Source organism: Gracilinanus agilis, chromosome 2, assembly GCF_016433145.1.
Source record: "Gracilinanus agilis isolate LMUSP501 chromosome 2, AgileGrace, whole genome shotgun sequence".
Lineage (NCBI taxonomy): Eukaryota > Metazoa > Chordata > Mammalia > Didelphimorphia > Didelphidae > Gracilinanus > Gracilinanus agilis.
In genome coordinates this window covers 18,812,020-18,826,449 of record NC_058131.1, presented here as the reverse complement: position 1 = coordinate 18,826,449, position 14,430 = coordinate 18,812,020, and the positions used below count along the sequence as shown (strand labels likewise).

Genomic DNA, 14,430 nt, shown 5'->3' with positions numbered 1-14,430 from the left:
GAGCTCGCCCCATGCCCTGTGGCTCCTCACACTGCTGCTGCTCAAGCTTTGGACGGGCCAGGGCCTGAGGAGAACATCGCTTAGCACTGAGCGTGTGTCCGTAGGGACGTGCCTGTGTACTGATTTATTCTAATGACACATCGGGACATTCATTCTCGTTACTGTCATAGAAAGGAAAAGGAGGCGTCATGGTAGAGTGGAGGAGAAAGAGCCATCAGGGAATCCGGGGAGCACCTGGCTGGGTCACTTCCTGCCCTGGATGCCAGCAGCCTGGGTGACCCTTGGCCAGCCAGTCCCCCCCGACAGCTTTGCTTCCCCAAAAGGGGATGATGCCGGGGGAGGGGGTGCTTGGGTAGATGAATGAAGTTTCCCCATCTGGGAATCCCCAGCCCTGATGATAGCATAGGCCCATCCCTGCCCTTATCTTCATTAAAATATCTTTGGAGGATGATGGGCTTTTCTGCTGAGAAATTTATCCGGCCTGCAAGAAGTCGAGGCAGGGGGGACCCTTGGAAAAACCAGGCCTGCCTGGGCTCTGGGGCTGTGCCAGCCTGGGGCTGGGCTCTGGAAGGAGCCCAGAACGGACGGCGTGGAAGGGACCACGCACTGCAGGCGATCTTCTTCTCCAGAGCTTCTTTCTTTTGGGGGGAGTTTTAGTGTCCCTCTTCCTGGAAGTCCGAGTCTTCCCCAAAATGGATCAGGCCAAAAGGATACTAGAAGGGAAGGGATTGCTTTGGGGAAACACATTGGATGTTGCCTTTTCTTCTTATGTGGGCTTGGGCTGAAAGGCCTGGGATTCCTTAATTCCGTTGTGAGTTTGTCCTTTCCTTCCTTCGTTTATTCGCCGTCTTCGCCTTGTCCCTTCGCCGCTCCCCTTCTCTGTGCTCCTCTTCTCCCCGTCCACCTCTTCTCCCAGCTCAAGAATTTAGGCCCAGAACAGCCTCATTAGGGCTAACAAAGAGACATCTGTAACTGAGCCCCAGGGGATGACATGGGGAAGAAAGAAAGCTGGGCAGCGGTGCCCATCTCCGCCTTCCCTCCAGCCCTACCTGGCATGCCCAGTCTAGCCAAAGATGGCCTCCATCGCTGCCAGCGCTCACCGGGGTGGGGAGGCCTCTGGAGTCTTCCTGGATAGCCGTCTCTTCTGAAGCTGCAGGAAAATCCTGGCGAACGGGCCAGTCGTGCAAGCTCTGGCAAGAAGGAGGTGGTGGGGGTGATGCCAGGGCTCCCCTGCCGGGACACGAGCAAGGCGTTGGGGGGCTCTTCTGGAAAGGCTGGAAGGATGCCCTCCTCCCTCCGGCAGCCACCCCCATGCCCTTGTCGACAGCTGGCAGAGAGCTGACCGTCTGCTTGGGATTCAGAAAAGCACGTCCCTGCCTTGCTTGGGTTTCACAGCCTGGGCAGGGCTCCTGGGGAAGATCTTGATCGCGTCTCGTGATGGAAATAGAAGTCTTTGGGCCAGCGAATGCTCTGATCCTCGCCGCTCGGACCCCCACCCCGGCCCCCGCCCACAGCATCCAGAGCAGGCGGGCAGCGACGCAGGGCAGAGCTCTGCCCGGGGCGGCTTTGGGCACCTGGAGCTAGGAGGAGCCCTGGCCGCAGAGGGCCTCCAGACCCGTTAGGGGGACGGCGCCGGTTCCTTCGCAGAGGGCCGTGCTTTGAAGGCGATCAATCCCCCCCACCTGCCCTAACAGCAGGAAGGACCGGGGGGCCATTTTATATCGAACCAAGACTTAGACCAGATCATCGTCTCAGAGCCCTAGCACGAGGCATTTACTAAGTCACTTCAATCGGAGCTATTTGAGAAGTAAAAAAAATAAAGAAGTTCGGAGGCCTTGGAAAGCTGTTTGACCCTGGACAGGTCCCTTACCCTCTGCCTTGGTTTCTTCATCTGTAAAAATTTGGAGAATAAGAGCATTTACCTCCCAGAGTCATGCAGACAAAATGGGAATAATAATGATAAAATGTTTATTAGCAAAGTGCCTGGTCCCCAGAGGCCCCCTTAAAGGTGAGCCGTTCCTTACAATTTATCGTCACTTTTCTGCAGCAAAATGGAATTTGGACATTGGGTTTTCACGGCTTGTCACTAGCCCTTTGTTTAGTCTGGGATCCAGAGTGACCTTGAGAGAAGCCTGCAAGATTAGGAGGGATGATGGAATGTGCCCGGGCTGGGGGAGGAGGATGCTGGGAGGCTCCTGTCGGGAAGGACGGGGGCCCTGAGGGGCCGGGGAGTGAGGGAGGGGCTGGGGACCCTGCCAGGAGCTGGGGGTGTCGAGCCCGGCTTCCGTTCTTGAAGGGCCTTAACGGGGAGGAAGGCTAGCGAGTCCCGCAAGGCGCCCCCAGGGAGGCCATTGGACTTCCCCAGGGATTCGGGTCTCCTGAGGAGGTGGCGAGCGCCTCCGTCCGGTGGAGACGGGACGCCGGGCTGCCCTTGAGACACGGCGACTGCCTGGGCCGAGCTGTCTGAGCGGGGCAGACAGTGTAGTCTAATGGAAGAGCCCCGGAGCCCCGGGCTCGGATCACAGCTCTCAGCACGCCCCTGCAAGCCCCTGGCAGGCAAGGGCTCGTCCTGGCCCCCGGCTGTCCTCGCAGAGGGACCCCCAGCACTGGGGGGGGCTCCTTCTCTGCGGCTTCTAGGCTTAGAGCTCCCCACGGAGGGCTCCCCAGCCAGGCCCTGCCAGAATCAGAACCTGATAAGGATCTCTTGGGTCAAGGCTGGCAGTAGCCCTTCTGCCTCATAGGCTGTGGGCGAGGAAGGCTTTGGAGGCTCCCCGTCCAGCCGAGCCTCCTGCTAAGCACCGCCATCCTCCATGGGAGTAGCGAAGCCCAGAAGGTGTAGAGGGGCTGCCGGGGCGCCTCCCCGGGGACGGGTTTGATGACCACCAGGAGGAAAGCCTGGGGGCCCCGGGGTGGTGTGGAAAGCGCCTTGGCCGTCCCTGCCGTAGCTCGGGGTGATCCGTGTCTCTGGACGGGCTGCCCTTGGCCTTTGACTCGGCACTCAGTGCCCAGTAAGTGCTCAGTAGGTGCTCCTTATATCCCTGCCTCCTGGGTGCCTGCCGGGGGGAGGCACTCATCTCCGGACCGCTCCGGGTGGGGAGGGTGCCATGGGGACGCCTGGGCTGTCCAGTGCTTGTCCCCTGGGATCACCGTCCCGCCAGCTCCCCTTTAGAGGAAGCTCGAAGGTTTGCCGAGCATTTTACAGAGGGTCTCCTTGGAGCCTCGCAGCAACTCACCGGAGATCAGTGGGACCATGATCCTCATTTTACAGATAAGGAAACTGAGGCAAATAGGTTGTGCGGGGTCCAGGAAGTTTCCGAGGCTGGATTTGAACTCGGGTCTGTAGGTCCAGAACAGCAAGCACGAGTTACCATAAACACAGCCTCCACTACCAGGGGCTCTTGGCCTTTCTGCTGGATTTGACAGTCTCGTCCTTCAGGTTTTCATAGATGTATCTGGGGGTGAGAAAACGTATCTAAAGGGAGAGAAAGTGTGTCTGCCACACGTGGACCTCCATCCACGAGCTGGGAGCCTCTTGGCTTGCTTTATCTGAAATGCTGCGCCAGGCGCAGGAGAAGCACAGAATTGGAACTCGCGCCCTGACCTGGGCAGTGACCCGCTATGGGGTGGCAGCACGGGGGGATGTCTGCTCCGGGGCCCCCTGGGAAGATCAGGCGAGACCACGGCCAGCTCTTGGCAGACCGCTGAGGCGGGTTGTGGGTGCTAACCATCGGTCCATAAACATTCATGGGCCCCTCTTGGGTGCCGGGACTTAGCCTGGGTGAGCGGGAGGGAGGACGGAGGGAGCTGTGGCCAGCGGGGCCCCCAGGGCCCCCTAGAGAAGAGAGGCCCTTCTGGGCTTCTTGTGTCCTCCTCCCAGGCTCTGGGCCTGTGGGCAGCCACTCCCTGGCCATCTCCCTGGCCATCTCCCTGACTGTCTCCGTGTCCCCAGCTGTCTCCCCGGCTGTCTCCCCAGCTGTCTCTGTGTTCCTGTTTCCCCAGCCGTCTCCCTGGCCTTCTCCCCAGCTCTCCCTGGCCGTCTCCCCAGCCGTCTCCGTGTCCCCGTCTCCCTGGCCTTCTCCCCGGCCATCTCCCCAGCCTTCTCCCTGGCTCTCCCCAGCCTTCTCCCTGGCTCTCCCTGGCCATTTTCCCCAGCCGTCTCCCCAGCTGTCTCCCCAGCTCTCCCCAGCTCTCCCCGGCCTTCCCCGGCTGTCTCCCTGGCCTTCTCCCCAGCTCTCCCCGGCTCTCCCTGGCCATCTCCCTGGCCATTTCCCCCGGCTGTCTCCGTGTCCCTGTCTCCCTGAGGCCTCAGCCTGCCCCTCTGCTCATGGCCCTCTCGCTCTCCTCCCTCTCCATGCAGACCAGAATGCAGAGCCTGCATCCGGATCCCAAAGCCCGCTACAGCAGCGTCTACGGCGCCCTCAGGCAGATCATCCGGACCGAAGGCTTCTGGAGGCCCCTCCGGGGCATCAACGTGATGGTGATGGGGGCCGGACCGGCTCACGCCATGTACTTTGCCTGCTATGAAAACATGAAAAGGATTTTAAATGAGGTCCTCCACCGCCGAGGAAACAGCCACCTGGCCAATGGTATTTTGAGCGCTCGGTTGGGTTCCACCGCAGGCCCCCCCCGTGCTTCCTGGGGCTCCCCCTGGGGTGCCCCGGCCCAGGAGCCCGTCCCTCCCTCCCCAGCTCTCTGTGCCGGACTAGATCTGTAGAGGTAGAGAACTGTTCCGGGCCCCCCGGACTTCGGGGCACCGGCCGGCTGAGGGGTGCGCTCGGCTCTTGGTCCTTTTTGACCTTTGCTTTATCGCTCAGACTCTCCTACTAGACCTTTACGATCAGACCTAGGAAGCCGCTCAGTGGAGCCAGCCGCGGGCTCCGAGGACGCACTCTGAACGTGTGCTAAGCCCCACCAAAAGACCTTTGGCACCGCGGCGTCGGAGCTCACTCGTGAGGAGTGTCACTGACTGGCCGGAGCAGCCCGCCCCGGGGCAGGATCTAAGCTTCGGGGTCCCCTGCCGCCCCCCGCTTGTCTGAGAGCAAGGGATGGAGTAGTTTACTTTGGAAGGAGAAGGGGGGTGGAGACGGGGTCTGTGAGGGCCCACACGCAGCTCGGCGAGGGCTGCACACGGGAGGGTGAGTTAGGAGAGGAGGGGCCGCGGGCTCTGCTGTGGCGTGGCTGGGCCTGCCCAGCGTGGCCGGGGAGCTTTCTTCTGCCTTCCTTTCTCTGCCCCCACCGAGAGCGCCCCTGCGGCCGGCAGACCTGGGTAATCCGCGCCCCTCGTGTGTTCTGGAGAAATGCCTTGGTTATTTTCCATGTCCTGAGATGCATTCTGGGACCCTCCTTTAGGGAAGACCCCCCCCAACCCCCTCAGGAAGCGGCTTGATTTAGGTCTTTGGAGCCCACCGGAGCAGAGGGAGACTAGAGGTCCCTTTGGGCCTTCCCGGCGCTGAGCGTCCAGGCTGGCCTCCCAGGGGGCCCCTCTTCTCTCCTTCCGCTCTCCAGGGGTAACATCAGGTCCTCGGCAATGTCACCCCCGGTGCGCTTCCTGGGCCCGTGCGCTGCTCACGGTCCTCCAGGCGGAGAGGCTCCTCCACACAAACCTACAGGTTTGGAGCACCTAAAGGCTGTCTAGGCCAGGCCCCTCCCTGGGCAGCTGAGGACACAGAGGCCAGCGGAAGCGAAGCTGCTCTCTCCAAGGGCTCCCGGATCATAAGGGGGAGCCAGAATTGGAACCTTCGTTCTGCGATGCCCCGTCCCGTCCAGCTCCTGTTTCCCGTCCTCCTTTCCATGTCCCTCGCTGCCTTGCATGGGTTCCATCCAGGCTAGAGCAGAGGAATCGAATTCCTGAATGGAATGAATTGAATTCTTTGGCTCTGGGGGAAGGAGAGGGCACTGAGAGTGAGGAAACCCCCCAGAAAGCAGTGGAGAGAGAGAGAGCTGCTAAGGGTGGTTTCTGGGGGTTCTCCAGCCTCAGTTCTTCTTCCGAGGCCTCTGTGGAGAGGGCTGCTGGAAGGTGGGGAGCTCTGTGCCCTTCCTTGCTTCTCCAACCCCTGCCTGCCCCCACCCCCCTTCCCCAGTGGCCCTCTTTAACCCAGCCCCTCCGCCCCCCGTCCCTTCCTACCCTCGCTTGGGGCTCTCTGGGATAAAAAGCTAGTCGCCTGATGGTAAGTGTTTCTGCCTTCCTTTTTCCTCCTTAAGAAGCCAGGCCACGAGAGCCTCGGTTTGAGGTCCCCACGAACTGAGCCCCAGGGGTTGCTTTGGGAGGCTAACTTTCTGGAGTTTGTTTTGCAGGGATAGCGGGGAGTATGGCCACCCTGCTCCATGATGCCGTAATGAATCCAGCTGAAGGTAATGTGTCCCTGCCCTGGGGAGGGGGGGCGACTGGAGCAGGTCCCCACTGCCTGGGAGGGAGGAAGAGTGGCTTCTAAGCCACAAGAGTAGTCAGGGAGACCCAGTTCCTTCTTTTTAAAGACAAAGAGAGCTTTATTTGATGACGCTGTATCCTTAAGTAAAGTGAGGCAGTTCTTTCTTGAGGCAGCAAGGTGATGCAGTAGATGGGCCTGGAATCAGGAAGGCCTGAGTTCAGATAGAGCCTCAGAAACCTCGATTTACCTGTGTGACCCTGGGCAAGTCACTTCATCTCTGTTTGCCCTTGTTTCCTCAACTGTAAAATAGGGGTAACAGCACTATCCCTGCCATAGAATTGTGAAGCTCACATGAGAAAATATTTGTAAAACATGTAGCCCAGTGCCTGGCACATAGTAGGTGCTAAATAAATGCTTATCCCTTCCCTAACTTAAGTGTGATTTCATTGGTGCCCTTAGTTCTGTGATTCTGAGAAAGGGATCGAAAGGAGGGAATAAAGTTCTTCCATCCCTGGTTCAGGCCTCAGTGACCTGAGCCGATTGCAAGATGTGCAATGGGACGGACCCGAATTCAAATCCAGACCCTCAGCTGTGTGACCCTCAAGTCACCTAGTTTTTCTAGGCAGCTCCCTAAGAGAGATTCTTAACTTGGGGCCCATGAACTGCTTTTTAAAAACATTTCAATAAGCGTTTCAAAGTGTTGAGTTTTCTTTGTATTATTAAGTATTTTATTCATTAAAAAACATTAAACAAGAGATCTGTGAGCTTCACTGGACTGCCAAAGGGCTCCATGTTGAAAAGCAAAGTGAAGAGCCCCTGATCTGTGACTCCAGAGTTGTAGCGAAGGCGCCAGCTGCTGCCATGGCTTCATCCAGATTACTGGATCAGTACCATCACGGCTCCAGGCTCTAGTTCCATCCCCTTAGTGAGGGCATCAGCCCCGATGAGTTAGAAGACCGTAGGCGTCCCACAAGGGACCTTGGTCGTCACCAAAGCCAGCCTTCCCATTTTACGGATGAGAATACGGAGGCCCAGACAGCTTCAGCCCGCTTGAGCAGAGTCACACTAGGAAGCTGTGTGGGCAGGGGGCTGTTTGGGGAATTGGCACAAATCGAGTGCTCCTTCCCTCTGAATGTACAACAGCCATCGCTGGCCCTGTCGTCCAAGGGGTGACTTTAGTTGGATTCCTCCCTGGAAGAGCCGATCGTTTTCCTTTGTAAAGTCAAAGCGGGGCTGCTGAGGAAGGAGGTGGGGATCGGCTCTGGGGAACGGAGAGCCTCCTGCTTCTGGTTTCCCAGACGGCCGCTGGCGATGTCCGTGGGATGCTGTCCTGGGGCTCCTCTGGGAGACGGATCTGAGAGCCGCCCCCTATTCCGGGCTCCTTGCACCCGGCTCTGCCAAGGTGCCCCGGAATTTGTTTGCCCAAAGTTTCAGATGAGCTAGGAGGGAGCTCAGACTCCCGTTTTATAGAGAAGGAAACCGAGGCCCCGCAAGGTAAATGGATTTGCACGGTCACGCGAGTACTTCCTAAGTGGCCGCGCTAGAATTTGAATCCAGACCTCATCAGACCCGGCCCGGTCCTCAGAGATGATCTCGTCCTGCCTGCCTGCAGCTTCTCTGACCCTTATTCAGACGTGCAGCCGAGGGAGCTCCCTCTTTCACGAGGGAACTCGTAGGCCAGTGCGCAGTTTTACTTCCCCTCCTGAGGGGTCTGTAGCGGGGCTGCCAAGGGACTGTTTGGTCTACAGATCAGACGCTGGCTTTAGTTTTAAGAAAAACTTGAACTTTGGGGTCTTGCCTGCCTCTAGAATGGAATTCTGGCTGTTCCAGGTTTCAGCACGGTTCCCCTTGTTGGCTATTTAACGATTAGCCTTCTGGAAGCCTGAATTGGTCTTTGCTTCCTGCCAGTGACCAACAGTGAGAGCGCCGTCCGTGGAGGAGGCGTTTGCCCCGTTCTGTTTGGGCCGGAGCGAGAGGCTGTAGGGAGCCGAGAGCAGCTCTGGTAGAGGGCTCCAAGGAAGACTCCAGTTCCGTGTTAGGGAGTGTTTCCTTCCTCATGTCTGAGCCGTTCAGCCGGCCGTGGGGTACAGCCCTGCGTGGGGATGCAGAGCCCGGACAACAAATAGTCCTCGCCTTCAAGGAGAGGCATAGAGCGAATTCCCCGGCCAGGAGGTCTTTAAGCAAAGAATAGCCGACCTCTTAGGAGGGAACCACAGCTTGATTCATCAAACCTTTATTAAGAGCCTGCTCGAGGCCGGGCTGCTTTGAAGGCAGACCTGGCACCGTTTCTGACCTCGGGGAGCTCCCGTTCCTCTGCGTTCTAGAGAGGGCCCTTAGGTGGGGCGACCTTTATCAGGTAAAGAGCGTCAGAGCGGATGAGCCGAGAGCTGGGATCCCTTTCAGGGATTCCCCAAGCCAGCCCTCTCTCCAGAGGGCCCCCGAGGGTTCTGCTAGGCCCCCGGAGAGCACCCTAGACTAGAAGACAGACATCAGTGAGTCCGTCCGCAGGCACTTATTGAGCACCTGCTCTGTCCTGAGCACTGTCCTAGGTGAGGGGCTACAAGGACAAGGAATGAAATCATCCCTATTTTCAAGGGAAAGCAGTCTAGCTTGGGAAGTTTGGGGAGACTCTGGGGAAATTCATTTCAAGTTGGGGCGGTTCTGCTCAGAATCCTCATTTCTGTTGTGCTGGGTCGGCCTTGGGGGGGCCGGTGTCTCCCCCCCCCCCCCCCCCCCAGGGAGCCGGTTAGGTAGCTCCAGGATTGGGTGAGGCAGCGCTTCCTCACCTCAGGCCCCCAGATTGGGGGGGTCCAAGAACCTGAACGGGAGAGAAAATCACCTCTTTTTGTTTTAAACTCACCTTTGGCTTTCCTCGGTGATGTCCTCAGTGTGATTCTGAGAGAGGAAGCAGGGGCGGGCTGGGAAGTCAGGAGTCGCCCCGAGTGGGGCTGCTGGGAGCTCCCCGCCCGTGTCCTGTGGCTCTAACTTGCCTGTTTTCCTTTGTGGCCTGACTCTGCCCGTGTCTCCGTCGTGGGGTGGCCGACGCCTGGACCCGTGGGCACCCCCGCCTGCAGTGGTGAAGCAGCGCATGCAGATGTACAACTCCCCTCACCACTCCGCTCGCCGCTGCATCCTGGCCGTGTGGAGGACCGAGGGGGTGGGCGCCTTCTACCGGAGCTACACGACGCAGCTCACCATGAACATTCCCTTCCAAGCCATTCACTTCATCTCCTACGAGTTCCTCCAGGAACAGGTCAACCCTCACCGGGGCTACAACCCCCTGTCGCACATCCTCGCTGGGGGGCTGGCGGGGGCCATAGCCGCGGCCGCCACCACCCCTCTGGATGTCTGTAAGACCCTCCTCAACACTCAGGAAAACATGGCTCTGTCGTTGGCCAACGTCAGCGGCCATCTCTCCGGCATGGCCAACGCCTTCCGGACGGTGTACCAGCTCAGTGGTATTTCTGGGTACTTCAAAGGTGTCCAGGCGCGGGTCATCTACCAGATGCCGTCCACGGCCATCTCCTGGTCAGTCTATGAGTTTTTCAAGTACTTCCTCACGAAGCACCAAATGGAGAACAGAACTCTGTACTAAGACAGACGGCGGGGAGCGAGCCAGCATCTCTTATTTAAGAAGGAAAGCAAGAAAGGATTCCCCTTCCCATGTCCAGCCCCCCTTTCCTCCTGCCCCCTCACCAAGTTTTACAAGCTTCGGGTTTCCTGAAGCACCTGTGATTCTTGCAGGGCACGTGCCGCTGACCAGCCCCTCCCCGAGGCCTCGACGAGGGGCTGGGCACGCCCCGGACACCAGAGCACTGGAGGTCCGGGAAGACGGATACGTTCCCCCTCCCCCCGCCTGCCTTTTCCCTCCCCTGCCAGAAGAATGAATGTGATTTTTCTTCTTCCCTGGAAATCCTAGAACGCACAGACAGGGTCAGGGAAACGGGGGGCCTGGAGAGGAGGGGAGTACCTCAGAGACTTAAGATGTTCAAGACAAATTAAATATGATATGTATATACAAGTTCCATTACGCAATATAAAAATAGATGGATAATGTTTATCCTTTATTTTTCTATGTAGAAGTTGAATTCGTGCGTGCGTGTGTGTGTGAGTGTGAGTGTGCGAGTGTGCAAATACTATTACCGCTGGGATTTGAAAAGCTTTTAAAAAAAGAAAAGAAACAAGGGCTCCATTTCTCCCATCGTGAGAGATGATAAAACACCAAAGCCTCCTTGCCCAACCTCCAGGGGCGGCCGAAAGCCTTGTGAGCCTCCCTCCCTGCCCCCTTGGAAGTTTCACGTGAATGTACGTAATAAATGTTGTGTTTATACTTTCGAGTTATTTTTTTAATGGGTTAAAAAGGTACATTTAAAGAAAACTCTGACCACGAAGGAAAAAATGACCTTTTTGTCATTTCTTCTGCTTACACACATGGGATGTCAGAGGCTATTGACGTTGACTCCCTCCTTTTACAAATAAGGAAACTGAGGCTTGTCAGGGGCGAGGGGACTTCTGCCATCGACTGTTTTGACTGCCTTTTTGTCTTGAATGAATCTTCTCTTGTTTCCAAGCCCCCAAAGAGCGAGTTCTCCCAGGACTGCTGGAGGTCGGGAGTCCTTCCCCTAAGGAAGTTCCGCGGAAGCGTGCAGGGGCTCGGGCCGTGCCGGTGTCGACTCCGGCCTGTTGGTGAGCGTGTGTGCGCGTGTGCTCGTGTCCTCTGAAGCTTCCCCGGAGCTTTCTTTCTGGCCGAGGCCCCCCCGAGACCCTTTTCGCTGTTCTTAGTGGCTCAGCTGAATTGTTTACAGGACAGACGTGCAGGGGGCACGTCGGGCAGATGCAGCAGCACCCCGAGTCTGGCTTTCCCCGGGATCCTTCACGTCAGAGCACTTTCCCTAGGACGTCACGTAGCGCCTTCACCCTCTTCCCACCTGACGGGAGGGAGGGAGACGAGGAAGAAGCTCTTCCTGCTCTGTAGGAGGTGCCAGAAAAGGGGGAAGGGGGCGTTGGGCTTCCTCAGTGACGAGGAAGAGTCCGAGTTGCAGAAAGGGTCATTCTTGGGGTATCTTGTATTTTTCTGTCCATTTTCGCCTTCAGAGAGATTCTGTCTGATTTAAACAGAGGCCCTGGGGAGGCTCTTGTAGTGGGGCTTGAGGGACATCTCCTAAAACAACCAAAACCAGACCTGTTTTTTCCAGCCCATCCCTGGCGGCCAGGCCCGAGGCCAGAGAAAAGACTCCATTAGCCGAATTCTTTCCTCGGCTCTGTAGCCATCCTTGCCCAAGTGCCTGTCTTTAGAGCTTAGCCAATGGACTCGTCTTTAGGTAGAGATGCCGAGAGGGCCCTGGAGGTGGCCAACTCCAACAAGGCTCTCGTTGAGTGTTCGCACCCAGGGCTCGAGCTCTGGGGAAGTGTCGAGCGCCACGTGGACGTGTGGAGGGTCCCAGCTAGGCTTGCAAACCTTGACTGGTGATCGCTAGGGGCTTTGCCTCTGAGTCTGAGCCGTTAGAAGGGCTCTCTTGAATTCATTGTTCCCGAAGGTGGGAGTGCCAAGTTTCGGCTTCTTGGGGAGACGCGTGCTCTCGCCCAGGTAACCTGCCTCCGCCAGGCCACGGCTCTTGGGGGCAGGTTGTACGAGGCACACGTTGTGCCCGACTGAGGGTGAGGCGAGAATGGGCTGAAGCTGCCCAAGCTAGAGCCAGGATTTATTTATTTTCTAAAATAGTTTCTCGTTCATCTTCTCCCTCCGTCGTCTTCTAGCTTCCTGACTACTTCATAGTCCTCCTAGAACTTCTCCTGCCAATGGTATTTAAAAGTGAATTCCCGTTTGTCTAGGAGAGGCTTTCTGTTAGGAAGGGACCTTCTGCTCTCTTTTGAAGACTTTCGGAGGCTGGGTTTGCCCCGACTCCTCTGGATTCAAGAGGCATCTAAGTGCCTACCATGTGCTGGGCGCTGTGCTAGCTCAGGCTCCCAAGACAAAAATGAAATCAGGCCCACGCTTGGGCCTCTACGGCAATCCCTTGGCCTTGAAGAGCACACTAGGGCCCCAGGCTCATCCTTGAAAAAGTGTTTTATTGGTCACAGCTGCGCCTTCCTGTCTACTTTGTAGGAACCTTGAGGCCAAGCTTCTGCCTTCCTACAGTCAGTTGTGATGGGCAGGGCTCCTCTTCAGAACCCGGCTCTTCTCATCTTCATTTCTGGCTTAAACTGGCCCGGTTTCTTAATGCTCCGTCCCTTTTCCTGAGCCCTGCGACGAGCCACATGGGGCCAGCTCTTGTACTTTGAGGCCGGCCTCTCCGGACACAGCCGTCCTGCCTGGGACCATTGTATCTGACCGGGATTTGGGGGAGGAGGGCGGCCTGGGTTCTCACCTGTGAAATCCAGATGCGTTTGCTGCTTGGTTTCTGCAAGAATGCACAGTGTGTGTGTGTGTGTGTGTGTGTGTGTGTGTGTGTGTGTGTGTGTTTTAAAAAGGGAGCAAAAGAGTGTTATTTAAAAAACAAAAACCTTGTGATGGCTGCCTTGTAGTTTGTACCCGATTCTGTTTCTCCCCCTTTTCCATTTGTTCGCCGGCTGTTTGAAGGAGGGACGGGGTGGGCTGGGGGTGGGGGAAGGCGTGTGTGTTGGTGTGCCGGGTGTTTGCTTCCCAATGTGCTGCTACAGTTGTAACACTGGAGCTGGAGGAAAAAAAAATAAAGTGTCCATCTGTCTGTCTGGTGTGTTCTCTGGTGGGGCCGGGTGGGAGGTGGAGGAACCCAGAGCTGGAGGGGACCTCCGAGGCCATCTTGTCCAGCCTTCTTTTAGAGGAGGAAGTAGACTGAGAGATTACAGGACAGTTGAGGTTGCCCAAGCAGCGGCAGAGGCAGGATTTGAACCCAAACCCCCCCTCCCAGGTTAGTGCTCAAATACCCCATCCCACATTCTCTTTAGAGAGATGCAGATGCCTATCCTTCCCTTTTACAGAGAAAGAAATGAAAGCCCAGGAAGGAATTTGGGCTCCTGGATCTAGAAGCAGGAAGGACTTGGGAGTTCGTGGGGCTTAGTCTTCTAGCCCGAGGATGCCAAGACCCAGGGAAAGGTCATGGGTTTGTTGACTTAAGCTGGAAGGGGTTTGCCGTCATCCAGCCGCCGCTCATTGGCCGGGAGAGGAAAGGGACTGGCTCTCGCTTGCCAGCGAGTTGGTGGGAATTAGAGCCAAGAAGCCTCGGAGGGCCTCTGACTCCATCTAGTGCCCTGATGGCCGCACCAACACCGCTGGGCTGCCCATGACTGTCCGGTCTGGCAGCTCTCTGCCTCTGAAGGGGCTGGACAAAGCAGAATGGCCAGAGGAAGGTGAGCAGGGTGGGGAAGAAGACCCGGGTGATAGCTCAGCCTCTGAAGGACGTGTCAATGGCTGTCCTGGGAGAAGAAGGAAGGCATGAAAGAAGCACTGAGTATTGTGCCAAGCCCTTCATTAATATTACCTCCTTTGATCCTCACAAAAATCTAGTGAGGTGGTTACTATTATCCCCATTTTACAAATGAGGAAATTGAGGCAGACTGTGGTGAAGCAATTTATAGAAGAGGAAACTAAGGTGTCTTAAATGACTCGCCCAAGATCACAGTTCCTAAGTGTCTGAGGTGAGATTTGAACTCCTGACCGCTGGTCCAGCCCTCTTATGTGCTGTGCATCTGGCTGCTTAGACTCCATGGAATTCTGAGGCTCTGTGTGCAAACAGCGCCTTTGAGAATGGGGTCTAGATCCTTTTTTTTAACCCTTACTTTCCATCTCAGAATCACCAATATTGATTCCAAGGCAGAAGAGTGGTAAGGGCTAAGCAGTCGGGGTTATGTGACTTGCCTAGGGTCACACAACTAGAACATATTTGAGACTAGATTTGAACCCAGAGCCTCCTGTATTCAGTCCTGACTTTCCACTGAACCACCTAACTGCCCCCATCTTCCTTTTAAGAATCAGATTATGCCAGAGCCTGGCAGTGCCTTCAGAGAGGAACTTAGTGCAGAGTCAGCTGTCTTTCTCCAAGTGCTTATGGGCACAAAAGCCTGACCAGCCCCATTTTGCAGC

The 14,430-nt window shown here is 56.7% G+C and overlaps 1 protein-coding gene across 1 annotated transcript; it reads left to right on the top strand.

Annotated features, from left to right (window-relative positions):
* Window positions 1–4,353: 4,353 nt before the first annotated feature.
* SLC25A37 (solute carrier family 25 member 37) lies at window positions 4,354–12,812 on the top strand. Its single transcript, XM_044663016.1, has 3 exons — window positions 4,354–4,586; window positions 6,295–6,351; window positions 9,443–12,812. The coding sequence occupies exons 1-3, from the start codon at window positions 4,364–4,366 to the stop codon at window positions 9,961–9,963; spliced, it is 801 nt and encodes a 266-aa protein (XP_044518951.1). The 5' UTR covers window positions 4,354–4,363; the 3' UTR covers window positions 9,964–12,812.
* The last annotated feature ends 1,618 nt before the right edge of the window (window positions 12,813–14,430 follow it).